This window comes from Drosophila simulans, chromosome 2L (genome assembly GCF_016746395.2).
Source record: "Drosophila simulans strain w501 chromosome 2L, Prin_Dsim_3.1, whole genome shotgun sequence".
Classification (NCBI taxonomy): Eukaryota; Metazoa; Arthropoda; class Insecta; order Diptera; family Drosophilidae; genus Drosophila; species Drosophila simulans.
The window spans coordinates 9,210,284-9,225,415 of record NC_052520.2 but is presented as its reverse complement, the minus strand read 5'-3'; the positions used below and the strand labels follow the sequence as shown (position 1 = coordinate 9,225,415).

At 39.8% G+C, this 15,132-nt stretch overlaps 2 protein-coding genes across 3 annotated transcripts in view; both read right to left on the bottom strand.

Moving 5' to 3' along the window:
* Window positions 1-4,207: 4,207 nt before the first annotated feature.
* On the bottom strand, window positions 4,208-8,046 carry LOC27207278. The gene has a single exon (XM_044923346.1). The coding sequence runs from the start codon at window positions 8,044-8,046 to the stop codon at window positions 7,792-7,794; it is 255 nt and encodes an 84-aa protein (XP_044779281.1). The 3' UTR covers window positions 4,208-7,791.
* LOC123327026 (guanine nucleotide-binding protein subunit gamma-e) overlaps window positions 7,651-15,132 on the bottom strand; it is a 35,313-nt gene continuing 27,831 nt past the window's right edge. For both annotated transcript variants that reach the window (XM_016182999.3, XM_039295251.2), the window contains exon 3: window positions 7,651-8,383. In XM_016182999.3, the coding sequence (XP_016024293.1) occupies window positions 8,278-8,383 (106 nt within the window). In that variant the 3' untranslated portion in view covers window positions 7,651-8,277. The remainder of the gene's footprint in view (window positions 8,384-15,132) is intronic.

Sequence of the window (15,132 nt, the reverse complement as noted above, 5' to 3'; positions counted from 1 at the left end):
AAACTCACCGCCTTAACGCATTTGCATAATTATTTCTAGCAATGCCGCAACCGCAAAGAGAACTTTCCTGAATAGGGCTCAACTATTGGCGAAACACTCAACAAATTGCAGGGAAACTCGAACCGCAGAGTGTAAATATACCCGACCACATATTAAGGCTGCCCCCCAAACTATTCTCTCATTCTTTGTTGGCAGCTGGCAAATTAATTGATTTGAGGTGGAATGAGCCGCTCGCCCGCTTGGCACTTGAAATTAATTCGACTTCCGTCGTTGGAACCGTTTCAAAATGTAGCTCAACAAATTTTCTTTATTCCCCAGCTTAGTTTAGCTTTCAAAACTTTTTGGCGCTTTTCCGAGAACTTGCCAACAATTGAGTGCTAAGTGTTTTTGCTTTCATTGCGAATTGGTGGGATGTTAGGCATTACCAACCGTTTTCGGGTAGCAGGTGATCATTTTTTTCCATCCGTAATTGAGTGCAGAACCTTTCAACACCTCGGCACACAAAAGGGGTTAATCGGCTTCGGTCCTCGGCGGGATCCACCCGCAAGTCATTTGCATAATTGTGCCAGAAACACGGGCCAACTGACGGGTCACAGGATGTAAGGATACGCCGGTCGCCCACCTGACTGCCCTCGACCCCAAGTCGCTTGCAATTAAATTTAATGAGAATTAATGCTTATAAGATTTGACTGGATGCCATATTTTTTCCACTCGGTTGAGTACCAAAGGCCCAATAGCGTAAATTATAAAAGAATATCAAAAGCCATTGAAATGGGTAGGAAACATAAAAGGGGAATGACTTACCTTAAATTTGGATTGTTTATCGAGAATTAGGAAAGCACTACAGGAGAGCTTAGTCCAGAAACTACTAATTCCAAATGAATCCTTAGTTAGTAGGTAGATGAAAGTCAGACCCCTTTTACATTCCGGTCACGGAAATTTACTTAGCATTTAAATTAACCAAGCACTACACGAAAAACTTTCGAAACTTAAGAAGGAACTTGTGATTTTACATTTCTGATTAATTTCAAGGGGTTGTGACCTTTCAGTGGTTGGGTCCTCAGCCAATTTACAGCTCCTTTCATTATTCATGTTTAAATCCAGCTTCCTGGTGGCCTCCTTTTTGCTGTTTTTATCACCAGACGACCGCCCAAAGAAACTTTCGCCGGCCATGGAAAAAGCGCAAAGCGACCGCAAGATAAACGTTAAACAAACTTTATGCCAGCCCAACCAACGGAAAAAACATACAGAACCTCACGAAAAAAGTAGCCGAAAGTAAATCCTGATAATTTTGCTGTCGCTTTTTAAATAAAATATAAATCAAGCCATGTGTTTTTTTTAGGAGGGGAAGGGCGTAAAAATGGAGGTGTTCTGAGTGCTCTTTAGGTTACAGCTTGTCACCAGTCCGTCAGTTGGACAGAAAGGGAAAAGCCGGGCGGTAACTAAGCCAGACTGTCAAACAGTTGGCTTTCCCCATGGTGAGATTTCCCAGCACTTTCCAGCTTTTTCCGAGCACTGATAAATCCCAGTGCTGACAGTTCGTTGACTGCCTTAGCGGCTCCTGTTCGCTCACCTGAGCGATCCCCTTGCGGTGGAAAAACGCCGACAGAGATAGAGCTTCCACTGGCATACGCTGCGTATACTTGATAAGCATTCCCCAGCTGACATGTTAATTAGGATAGGAGGACAGGCCTTGACGATATTCCGGCCATATTGTGGGGTCTCATTAAAAACCAGCATCGCCGCAGACCGAAAACCATTTTCATAATCAAACAGAAGCGAAAGTCACCGAAACCCAAGGCCGCAGCAGAACAAGTCATGTCAATTGCATTAGAAATTGCATTTAATGAGCACTGCAGAGGGGTGCAAAAATGTAGGGAAAGTACACGCGGTGCAGGGGTTGGTCGAGCAAATGGCGTAGAAAATGGCGACACTGAGACGCTGAAATGGCAAACAGCAAATAACAAATTGGTCGAGAGAGTGAATAGCTGTGGGTGAATAAAGTGTGCTTTTCATCTGCCTTTAAGTTCATGCATTGCAGTTATGCGCTTTAATTACCACAAAATCATTACCATAAAATTAATCACATTTAAGTCATTGTCATAAAGTGTAAAATATCGAACTGAACTGATTTGCATGCACAAAAGCCAATTTATAATCGCTGCCAGGGGATTGGCATTTTCATATTCATCCATTGGCCGGCCATTGTGTTTCAGCAATTGTCAGTGCATTCTGCGGCATTGAAATGCTAATTTGATTGTACATCCAAGTATGCGAAATAAATTTGACAAATTTTCTGTATGCCTTGCGCCTCGGGGATTCTCTTGAATGTGTTGAACCGACCTCAGATTCGCATTAAACCCTTTAATTCAAACGCTGCTATACCAAAGGCAACCAAATCGAACGAATATCGCTCGGTACCACCCACAGTACTCGTATCCAGCTGGGAAAGGGTTTGCAATCTGTTTTGAAAAGACCGCATACCGTGCTCCTTACAAGAGTGGGAAATAAATACTTGATAAACCAGAGATGGGCAATAAATACCCAGACTACTGTACAGATGGAGAAAGAAGGATACCTTTCCGTTCTGGCCTCCTGTCCGTTTTTATCGCTTCATGGTAATTTAAACACTTCCGGGTTTCCTCTGTTTTTTTTCCCTTTGGCCCCTGGGTGGCATTAATTTCGCACTCCAGCAATTGGCATATAAATTCGACATTTTTCGGTTTTTTCGGTCCGCTCAGTAGCCAGCTCAATTTGCATATGAAATGTGTCTAAATATGGAGATATTTGACAGCCACTTGTGCGCAATATCAGGCAGTCACTTAAGGCAACATTTTAAAGGGAAATGCTAACTGAAATTAAGTCTGTAACAGAACTGAAGTGACAACGATTCACTAAAAGTAAACTCAAAAGTGTTTAGTGTTTAATTTAATCTTTATTTATTTTTGCAGCATCTGAAATAATACACATTTCCCAAACCCATTGAGTTTGAAACAATTCCCAGCCATTGCCAAGCGATAATCAGGCGCATGACTCATTGTTTTCTGGCAGACAAAGGCGAGTAGCAAATACCAATCCATTTTCTAAACGAATTTAGATGCCAGGCTTTGCTGGTCATTGGCTCCCGATTGATTTGCTCAGCCAAAGCGTTATTTGATCCCTCTTCATCGTGAGTTATTTGAGCGACGTCATTTGGGTGTTTAAATTTAATTCCCCCATAAAAGACGGGAAATGGGTTTTTTGTAAAGCCCAATGGACTCAACTAAATGGATAATCCATTACGCATACGCACCGTTTGCTAATTACTTGAAACATGTTCTGCAACAATTGAACAACTTGATGAAACTCAAAAGAGGAACTTGGCTCGGCTGAAAGTTTTATGCTTATCCGGCAAGCTGGCAAGCTGGCAAGCTGGCAAACTAGTAAGAAGCAAAAGTTGGCAACAACAGATGCAGTTTAAGAAACTGTCGCCGGCTGCTCTTTATTCCGTGATATCCTTTTATACTTACGCCAAGAGCAATTGTCAGGGCAGGAATGCTGAAATAAGGTTTAGCCCAAAGTTTTTTTCGGCATTCGCTGAGAACTCGAGGTTAATCTGGAGAAATACATTTAAGTTTGCTCAACACGAAGCTCAAGCGCAATTATGTACAGGCCAAAAAGCAGATATACGAAATAATACCAACTGAATACGATAAGTATGGAACTTAGGCAAAGCATGGCAAAGGAAGAGGGAAAGCACAAGGCATCAACAGCATCATTATCAAAGCACAATCATCATCATCATCAACATCAACAAGTCGGGGGAGGATCTTAGCACGGTCGGGAAAGCTTCATCGGCTGACGGGAAATTGGGGGAAATAAAACACAATCGACATTTTTGTAGTTTTTGTTTTTTTTTTATAGAGAGGGTAGTTTTTCTCCGCTAAGGATTTTCAAAGTTTACTTTTATTTAGAGAAGTTCCTTTAATGATAATCATACTTATGGTTTGTTTTTCAATTTAGCTCTTTGCCTCTTGCTTACTGTGGTTTTTTAGTAGATGTTTTTAACAGCTAAATACATGTTCGTTATATCATACTATTTGAGTTTCGTGTTTGGTTTCTTCCGGTGTACTCCTTTCTCTCACCTATTCGTGTGGTTTGTTTTTGCATGGCTGCGTTAAAATTCTCTTACTAACTAGATTTAGCTTTGGTTTTGTTTTGTTTTTTCTTTTCTAAATTATAATTGTTTTGTTTGGTTTGCTTTGGTTTCTGGTTTCGCCTTGGTTGTAATTCGGCACCGTGATTTTGTTTGTCTGAGTTCGCAATTCGACAAGTTTAAGAATCAATCATATCATATAAGTTTTAGAATCGTAATCTATATGTCCATATATCTTAGTAATAACGTCACTTAATACCCTAAATTGTAACAATATTTTTTTTTACTGGTAAATAGTACACACATTTAATAAATACACATAGTAATATTTGCCATAAGGCGTATCGTAAATATTGAGTTAATCTTTAATCGATAATATACTTGTTTGTCCATATATAATTTAAACACTTTCAATGAACTGTAACGTCAACTTAGCGCCTAGACAATCGTCTTCTTTGTATTTACCTAGTTCGACTTTGGCCTGACATCGCTAGTGCTCTGCTCAAGGCAGCACGCGGTAATCGCAGCTTTTGGCACATACTGTACTCCTGCCCCTGTGCAATTGTCAACTGCCTTCACTTATCTGCTAGATTCAGTAATTGAGTTCGCGTCGATTCATTTAACTTGCAATAACTGTTGGTGTAATATTTCTCTTGCATATATATTTATATATTTAGATTTCAATAGTTAATTTTATTTTAACATTTATATAATTGCATATGATAATGCCTAAACTTGCTGGAAAATGATTAAATTTATCCTCTGCTTAACATTTCCATCATTCCGTCTATCCTTTCACAAATGACCCTCAACATTAATTTTTCTATGGCTTGCATTTTTCTGCCTAATTCTAATGCGATTATTTAACGATTTTCGATTAAATACTGTCAAAGTGCGAGAACACCTTTCGAACGAGCTTTTTCGGTGCCCCATGCCCAGTCGAAACTGTTGGAAAATCGTATGTTATCTAATCGAAGGAAACTTCTCAAGAACTTATCCTTAACTGGTCGGCGACACTTGTTCAATTTTGGCGACACCCTCACACCCATTTTACCGAGACTCCATGCTCGGCTACTCAGCGTGCTTAGTGCTCTCTTGAACGCATGTACAATTCCGCATGGAACCTAAGTGAAACTGGCTAAAAGTCATCAGTCTGAACTGAGCTTGGGGCACAAAACTGAACTGCTCTTGCGTACAAGACTATACATATATTTATATATATTTATTTATTTATTCAACTTGAACTTCATGCTTTGATTTTTACTTCCAAGCAGACGTAGACACCTGAAGGATATGAAGCATGCAAGTGAGGTCTGGCCACACTGATTGTTTCACATCCAATGACATTCGACCGATCTGTGAAGCATGGCAATTGTGTTAGGTCATTGCCAGTCTTCAAGCCTTTTGATTATACTTCACTAAACCATTTCATTTACTTCCCTATATGCCAATTCGTCGAATGAGTACATAATATATCGCTTTATATACGTTTTTTTTTGTAACCACCAATACCTTATTTTAGTTTTGTGTGTTTGTTCTGCTCAATTTTGGGATGCAGCTTCTGTGTTTTCGCCCTCGGATGGTCTGATGTTCGATCTTGACGTAGCGGATTGCTACTTTGTGCTGTTTGTAATCCTAATCGTGTTCCATTTCCACATCGTTTTGCCGGCCAAAAGGTTCGTTGTTGGAACTTGGGCTCCATGACTTGATTTCCTTACGATTTACCTCTGTTTCGTAAGCTATTGTATTCTGATGCATTTTATTCACTGCGGAACTTCTCGTCTCTTTTCATCCATTTGTTTTCTCGCCTTACGATGGCTTTCGTCAGCATCGTTTGCTGCTTATTTGTATGTTTCCTCTTCTGCTTGTTGTAATTGGAGTTTTTGTAGACTTTTGCGCGACTTACTTATAATTAATTTTACGCTCACTGCTCAATTTGCTACATTGTTTCTCAACTTAACATTATCATTTAATGTGTTCATTTTAGTCGCTATATAATTGAAGTGTTTTCATTAAGATTCTGTTTCATTTATTATTTTTTTTTTTTTTTGTAACCTCAGTTTGTCGTTTCACTAATTTCAAGTATGTATCGTGTTGAATGTTTTGTGTTTAAGTGTTTTGATTGTTGTCTTTTTCTCTTCATCTTCTTGTTCATCTTAATGGTAAAAACATATGTTTAACTTATTAATGGAAATCATCGCGATAAGCTGAACTTAGTATTTTATTAACTTAAACTCATAAATCGTCTTTGCTAGATATTTTTATGAATTTTCTTCAAACAGCTGAACAGCGCCTTGTTTTTTGGCAACCGCCACATGGGCTCGCCCTTTTTATATTGTATATAATAGTTAATAATATAATATAGTTTACTCTTGTTCGTTTTGTTTTGTCAAGTCCATTCCGCGTTTCGCATATAACATATAAAGTTTCAGCTGACTTTTGTGGATCTCTCTAAAGTTTTCACTAAGCTGGTTCATCTATGATCCATAAAAATGTTTTGGGTCTTCTTCCATAGTTAGTTGTTCTTATATGGTTTTAAGTGTTTGTGTATGTTGTCTGCGTATATAATAATGTCCCGCTAGTTGATCGTAAACATATTTGTTAAAACTAAATATAATATTATCATCCTCGAGTAACTACAGCGTCTGCCTTTAAATAGCTCGTTTGCCTAGCATATAACTATAAGTATGTTGTATATAAAATTATAATATCCATATATTCGTATATACTATATGTTTAATTAAGTAAAACAATTGAATTTCTGTTTGGTTAGCGTTTGCCTGGCTACCAAATAAAAAAGCGCTACTCAAAATACGAATCTACTTAAAGAGTTAGCCCTTGATCTTAATCGCATTCTTTTGAATGGTGAAAAAGTTTTCTCTAAACAAAGTATTATCTATTTCGATCAATTAACCGTTTTGGGGGTAGTTTTTTAGACAAGCTTTGCAGGAGAAACCCTTTATAAAAGTTGGTAGATCTTTTGGTTTCGCATGGGATTCGAGGGCGTTTCTAAGGCTTCTTGTTGACTCTACTGATGATGGGTGGGTTACATTTATCAAGGCGCGTGCCCATATTCTTGTTTATGACTGATATGATTGAATTAGCGTTGTCGACTACTGTGTTTTGTTTTTGGTTTGGTTTCGGTTCGGGTGGGATTGGATGATGGAATGCGATGTCGATGATAATGTGTGCAAAGAAATACATAGCGATATAAAACAGAAACTTCTTAAAATGTATGGCATGCAAAAACGACTAGGAACGATAGCTAGAAAGAACGAAGAGGGATGAACGAGCGAGTAGAGTTGTAGAGAAGTAAAATAGACGAGCTTAAAACGACGAGAGAGGAACGACGAAAGATCGACAACGATGAGGAGCGCACGATGATGAATCGAGTTCGTGATGGAGTAACGAGTAGCGAGTACCTTGTGCCCGTACTCGTTGTTTTCTGGGTGTTCAGGATGTTTTTCTCTGTTTTCTCTGCATTCGTTTCGGGAGGCTAAGTTCACACAGAAGCATTGGCTGAAGTTCGCTGCTTCCACTACGCAGCGAATTTTGATTATTTTTATTGAGATGAGATTGTAAGAGTGTGGGCATAATTTTCACAACTTAAGCCTAGATCGAACTCATACCAAGCAACACCCGATGTCCTTCGCCACTCAGTGCCACCTCCTGCGGCGGTAGGTCACCTGTTCGTTGACCAGCTGCCAGAACTTGGCATTTAGCCAAAGGACGAACAGGAGCAGCTGCATCAGGAGCGGCCATTGCTGCAGCTCGTACCGCGTCCTTCGCACCAGTTTCTGCAGACGTTGAACGCTCCGCTTGCCCCCGCCGCCCAGCGACCGATCGACCGGCGGCTCATAGCTCAAGTTGTAGTTGTAATAGTAGTAGTAGTTGTTGTTGTAGTGCTGCATCTCTACCGGCACCAGATCCGGGGATTCTCCCAAATCCTGCCCCAAAACTTGGCTGCTACATCGGCTAGGGGTATCTAATTGCTGGTGATGTTGAGAGGTATATGGATTGTTTTCTGTTCCAGTTGCTGTTGTTGTTCTTGTTGTTGTGGTATGAGTCGTGGAATGGGTTGCATTATTATTGTTTGGCTGGTTATCATAATTATGGCGGTATTTCTGTGGTTTACGATAATATTACATAATAACGCATTTGCCCTTTTCGGCCCACGGATTGTTCTTCTTATCCGGCGCATTGATCAACGGATCGTTTTTCTCGTTCTCCTCGATGAACGAGCGCATTCTGTAACGAAGTTTGTTTATAAATTAGACTTAAGTAAGTAAATAGATATGTAGGTTAAATATTATTATTTACAATTACTTTTATTCATAACCCACTCTCATAGTCTGCTCGTCATAACTACTGAAAACTTACTACGCAGTTTACTCAATACCTTAAAGAACAGTTTGTAAATTTGGTCCGACTTCGCTCACCTTTACCGTAAAACTTTACTGAGCTCCAGCAATTTAATTTGGTAATCTCGTGCTTTAAAGCTCATAAAATGTGTAAGCTCCTGGTGTGGCTGGTCTTTGTTAGAAATCAAGACATTTTAAAGGTATAAATACAAAAGGGGACATCCATCCGCACTTAAAGCTAAGCGGACATAAACTTGTAAATACCCCACTTTGAAGTGGAAAAGGTTGGGACTCGGGTCTGAATGGAAGAGGACAGCAGATTTTATGTTAATCCACACGCAGATGGACATTAAAATGTTTGAACAGTTTGCACGCGCCGAGGAAACTAACAATTCAAAAGCTCCTTTCGGTTCCTTCGTCGCTCGCCGAAATATTCGCATATAAATTTTGACATTGTTGTTTTTATTTTTTTTTGTGTAATACGCTTATCCTTTGGGCCATAAAAATGGTGGCCCTGCCGTTTGCATTAGTCCCTTACTTTATGCGCTCTGTCTGACTGCCAGACTCCTTCCCATTGGTCTGTTTATCTATTTTTATTTCGTTTTCCCTGCTGCTTCTCTCAAGACAAAACATTTCGTTATTTTCCCTTCCACTTTTATTTTATTTGCAATATTTGCAAGAATTTATTTATTTAAAGGGAGTGTTTGCGAGGAGCAGAAAGGAGCTTGAAGGCACTCGCTTTGGCAGCCAAGAAACAGACAGTTTGAGAGACAGTCGACTGGGAATGAGTTTTGCATTTCAATTTGTTTGTTTCGTATCTTCCTGTCTCTTACTTTTACCTTTTTTCGTAAGTCTCTCAACTGGAAAATCTACTTCATTGTTTTCTTGTTAATAAGAGTTTTTCGGAAGTTCTCAAATTAAAAGAGCAGAAGTGATGCACCTGTACCTACGAAAACTTTACTGTAAAATTTATCATAAATTTGTAAAATGCATATTAAGTTAATCCAATTTAGTTACCGTACCAAATGAATGAACAGCAACAAGTATTTTAACACTTAATTTCAAAGAAGCAAAGTATTTTTCTCAAACAGTTTACTTTGGCTTCGATTAAAATTTCGATTTAATACCACACTTCATAGAAATGATTTCTTTTGTGCTGGTGAAATCTTATTTTATCAGAAAAAGGAAAATGCCTCGGGCACTTTTCCCATCCCCAGTCCCAGTAAATAAATACTTTGATTGCCCATTTGCCATGGTTGCTTTCTGCACTTTCCGGCAAACAAATTGCATATTTCAGAAGCGGCAGCTATTTGTGGCTTTATTTATCGGACAAATGTTTTCTTTTGGCTTCTTGACCAAATCCTGCAGATGTTCCTCGCCTCTAAACTTCCCTTTCCACTTGGCAGCATTATAGTAAAATTTATTTGTGTGTTTGTTGGTGTTGTGTGTGCGCTTTCATTTGACCGCAAAATGCCTTTAAACATTGTGGGTTTACTTTGATGTCGTGTTTGTTCGATTAAATCCATTAATTTGCATTGCATGTGGCGAGGTGTTTAGATGTTTGCCATCAGTGGTGCTGATTGTTCCGAACTACCCCGTTTCAGTGAGGCCTACTGCATGGATCTCAATTATCGCATGCCAGGGTGCGCAGGTGGGCTCCGCCTCTCGTGTAATAGTGGGCGTGGCATGCATGCATAATTTAACTTAACAAGACCATGTCGTCGGCAGCGATGTCCTTGTTACACCGGTGTCGTTATCCTCATGCCAGTGCTCTGGATTTTCTCTATTTCCTTGCTCATTTTCCGCATCAACAGAGCAAAAGGCAATGTCATGCCAGCGGTTGGGGATATATGTCCCATGAAGGACTGCCTAAAACAATGCTCCCTGCCTACCGCTTTGCCCCCCTCCCCATTTTCCTTCCTATTCGTCCTGGCTAATGGGCTTATGACTTTGCGGTTTCAGCCCGTGCAAGCGGGAAAACTCAAAACACACACACATACACACTTGGAGAAAAGTAAAGATGAAAATCCACAGAGCTTAGGAAATATTCTTTTTGGTTTTCTGCTGTTCTCTCTGCTCTTTTTTAAGGGTAAACAAAGGCCAAGGGTTTTCTGGGGTTCGAGATTCGGCTTGGCAGTCAAGGCCAGGTCGAAGCGCAGTAAACAAAGTTGTTATGATGACGTTGGATATTTGGCAGCCGCAGAGTAAATTTGGAAAATACCTAGGGAACTTGGACCTTCTGCCGACCCAAAGTTATATAGACTCCAGCCTGGCTCTTATCATTAAACCCTTTTAGTAAGCGTGTTGCTGAACATGCATTTTTAATGAGAGTATCAAAGCGGATTGAAAAGGGCAAGGAACAATGACATGGGACCCCTGGAATATCTGCTGTACAAATTCAGATCAAAAAGACGCAAAAATGAAGTAAGAGCAATTAAAATATATTGCCATCATAGAGGCTTCTCTAACTTTGTTAGAAGCCAAGAAATAGTCTAGAATTTCGCTCTTGAGTTTTCCTTTTGCCTTCGGGCTGCTCAGACCGTTTCCCTTGTTTTGGAGAACTTTTCTCATAACACAAGTAGGTAATGGGAATGTAAGTAAAAGTAGACGAAATGCCACAGGGACATAAAAACTTTTATTCGTCATCTGCATTTAATTTGAGTGCCTTTGCCGAACATCGTGCCTTTGCAAACACAAGTTGATTGCCTCTCAAGCTGCCATTCAGCGGCGAACACATTGAAAACTAATTCAGCAGCCGTTAATTTAATATGTTGACCGCAAGACCATAGTCGTTCCCTATCAGGTCTGCAGCCCCTTTTACTAACCTCAAGCCCCACATGGCCATGTCGACCATGCTGGGCTTTTATGTGCTAATTGAAATGCCTCACATTCCCCATTCTGCTTTTACATGTTCATGTATTTCCTGGGCGGAATGGAGCTCTGAAGTGAATAATTGTAAGAGCCTGGAATGAAAAGTCATTTGGACGCACTTTCCGACATCATCACTGAGTTCCTGACAACATTTTGCTTTTAGGGTTAGGCGATTGATGTTCTGCGGCGAATAACAATGAAACGAACAGAAGATCTATCCATAAACGTCAAAAGATGATGAAAATTAAACAATAATGGAAATCGCCGGATGTATGCATTAGGAGAAATTAATTATTAATTTGCACAATACCATTGAATGCATACAATGGGGTGAAGATATATAATTTGATACTATAAAAATGGAATTCAAAATATAAAGTGTATTTAATTTTGTGTAATCTCTAAGGGAATTGGAATCAATCCCTAATTGACAGAAAACCAGGCACCATTATCTGATTGACATTGAACCGAAATTAAATGTACGTTAAATTCATGCTGATGATTTCGATTAATGAAGTAATTTGTGTTACATATCTCCCAGCAAAAACTTCGATTCGATTTTATGGTCTAGCTAACCCACATCAATCTAAGCCCAGCGGAATGAGAGACACACGCACAATCTATAATTAAATGCGAAATCAACATTTGGTATTCCTCCCCTTTTTCGCCCGAAACCATCCAAGCAATCATTTACCTTTGAAAGTTTTCTACCTGTTCCGGTCTGTCAGCTGCACAAAAAAACATAAATACGATGTAAATGTTGATTTATGACAACCACAAGCACACGCAAATGCCACTGTGCGTATACGTAATCACACGCAATCTTAAGCGCCCGAAAGCATGCTACAAAAAGCATTATTTATCGATGGCAGCCGCAGCAGCAGAGGCCGGTCGAATTCGAAAGCATTAAGCTTAGATCCAGCAGCTTAGAAATTAGAATTGCCTGCTTTTCCAAAAGCCCAGAGCTCACCTCAACCCAAAACCCATAAAAAGCCCCAAACGCTGTCACAGCTCCCACATACATTTCATATTCAGCTTGGGTAAACAAATGCGTCAGCCACATGTCAATTTGCATCTGCTTGTGTTTTCCTCTGTCTGCTCGCCTTTATCTCAGTCCCAGCCCCTCGATTCAATTGGGTTGGCACACATTGTTTATCTTTGCCACGCATGTGACAGAAATGAAAAGCTTAAAATTTCATTTGAAGCCTATTATAATTGTTTACACACCACGGACGGTGGGGGATATCCGAAAACATTCCTACTGCTTTGCCCTTCCATCAGGTATCCATTATATTTACGAATGGGGAACAAAAATTATTTACAGGGTTGACATTTTTATGTTCTTATAAATGTTTTATCAAAACAAAATGGTTTATAATTTTTTAAAAATGTATTAGAATTTTTACCACCACTAAATGTATATAAACTCGAAGCAGGACATTTCGGAGTATCATTATGGAAATAGAATATTCATGTCCTCGGCTAGTTTTCATACACTCATATTTAGAAAGTGTTTCTTGGCACGACCTTCGCCATAAACTAATTTCTAGCTCATTTCACCCTCACACACACACATGTGCCCGTTCTCATCCGGATCAAGGTGTGTGTGTGTGTGTGTGCGACTGTGTGCCACGGCCTTCTGCTAAATTTAGCACACTTTTAAGCGCCACAGCAAGAAAAACAGAATTCCAGCGCCGAAGAAACGCAAATGGTACTTAAAACTCAGCAGACAAAACTTTGAGGGTCTTCCTTCCATAATTTACATACACAAGCATATATATGTGTGTGTGTGTGCGGTCATGTGTATGTGAGTGCCTGTTTTGGTATTTGTAAGCCACCATGCTCTTGTACTCTCTCAGCTAATTGCATTTTAATGCGCATTATTTAGCTGCCCATTGCATATTTCTCAGGTGCTTGCAACACAGAAATATGCATAAAATTCCGCTGTCGTTGTTTGTTTATCTATTTAGCATAAATAAATTGCATGTGGGATATGCAAATTCGCCGTTGTTACACACGCTAAATGGATGTGGATGCATTTTATTAGGTAAGCTGTGGGCGAGATTTGCATACCTAAGATGGAGTGAAACGGGTGGATACTGCCAGGTGTGCACAAATCATGGCGTTTGTGCGGAGCTATAATAAAACTTTTGTAAATATATGATGGACAGCGCTCTAATATGCTTATAGTGCATTTTTTATAGCTCAGTTTTAAATATTTAAAGTGAACAGCATGGACCTTAATAGATTACTGAGTAGAATGGTTGGCTTTAAGCAAACTGCAAGTCACGACTGCTTTCCAAAGGTAGAATAACTCAATCAGAATCACAAAACACCGAATTGTGCAGTGAATTGCTAAACGCCAAGTCAAGAATGAACAACTGTTAGCAGACGTTCGTCTGACTGGGTCATTGTTTGCACTCACAATTGGCAAGAAAGTGAGCGGGGAATTTCGTGGGTTTCGCCTTATCCAATCTGTCCATGTCATATAGACCGAAATGCACAAAACGCTAATCGTTGGGCCAGAAGGATGGCTCCCTACCTGATCCACTCAATGAAGGGTATCATTTTTCCCCCCTTCCTTTGCATTCGCTCCACTAAGAAACAGCTTTATTATGCACTAGCCGACATCCAAGCCCCTCTCGTCTTCATTTTTGGCCCACCACAAAAGTGTGCTCGGCATTTTCTTAACCATTTCCTTGGCTCGCTGGCATTCTTTTGGCCCCAGGCTCAGCCTCAGCCACTACTGCCTTTTCATGAATAACAAATCAGGCTAAAAGACAAAATCTTTTCCACACCCCAGCCCGAGCCCCACATTCTGCCGCCGGATTCTAGGATCTGTAGGATTCCGGAGGTCGGGGTCCATAGCCTCAACGGGCAAAAGCCGCAAGTTCTATGCATAGAAAACTACGCCGAGCACGATGACGAGGATGAAAGCCTTAAAAACAAAAAGCAGCAAGAGAAAAAGGATGTTTAGCATGGGGAAGGTGGTTGGACTGGGCATAGAAATGGCTGGCAGGAAAGGGCTCGGCCGGTCCACTTTCGTTGAATTGAAAAGAAATTGTGCAAAAAACACTTGAGCCGAGCTCTTCTCGGTTTTCGATTCAGAGTTCTCAACGTCGTCGTCAAGTGTTTGTCAAAGTTTGCCCCAGGTTAGGCCATGGAATTGTAGCCCGTTTTTGTTCATTTCAAAAGTAGCAAATCAAATGACGTGTGACAAGTGCGGTCCGCAAGGATATTTATGCGAAAAGCAACTCTGAATAGGCACTGACAAATAACTGGCTCAACTGGCAAGGCCACCTTCGCAAATATACATAAATAAAAGGATAAAAAGTCAACAACATCGATAGAATGAACATTCAGTGTGGTGGTGAGCCGAGAAAATGTAACTTTAAAGTGACATAAAACAAGGGAGAATGCTATAGTTGAGTTTCCCGATTATCAGATACCCGCTACTCAGTAGTGTGAATGCGAACACGAAATTTCAGTCGGCGGGACAGGTCGATACGAATCTATAACAATTCCGTCTCTCATTCTCAACTTAAAGATGTTTTGGAATTAATCAATTTAAATTACCAGTGAAGAAGTAAATAAGCCTATACTTTACTGGGAATTCATTTGATCTTATTTAAGATATTTTATAATTGGGTCGTTCATGAATTTAATAAAATGTTGGTTAAGACATTTACAGATTTAACTGAACACACATCTTCTATGGAATAATACATAAATAATAATTTAATTAAGACATTCATTAGAGTTTAT

Coding starts and splice junctions, on each gene's coding strand:
- LOC27207278 (XM_044923346.1), bottom strand. CDS start 8,046: ATGCAGCACTACAACAACAACTACTACTACTATTACAACTACAACTTG.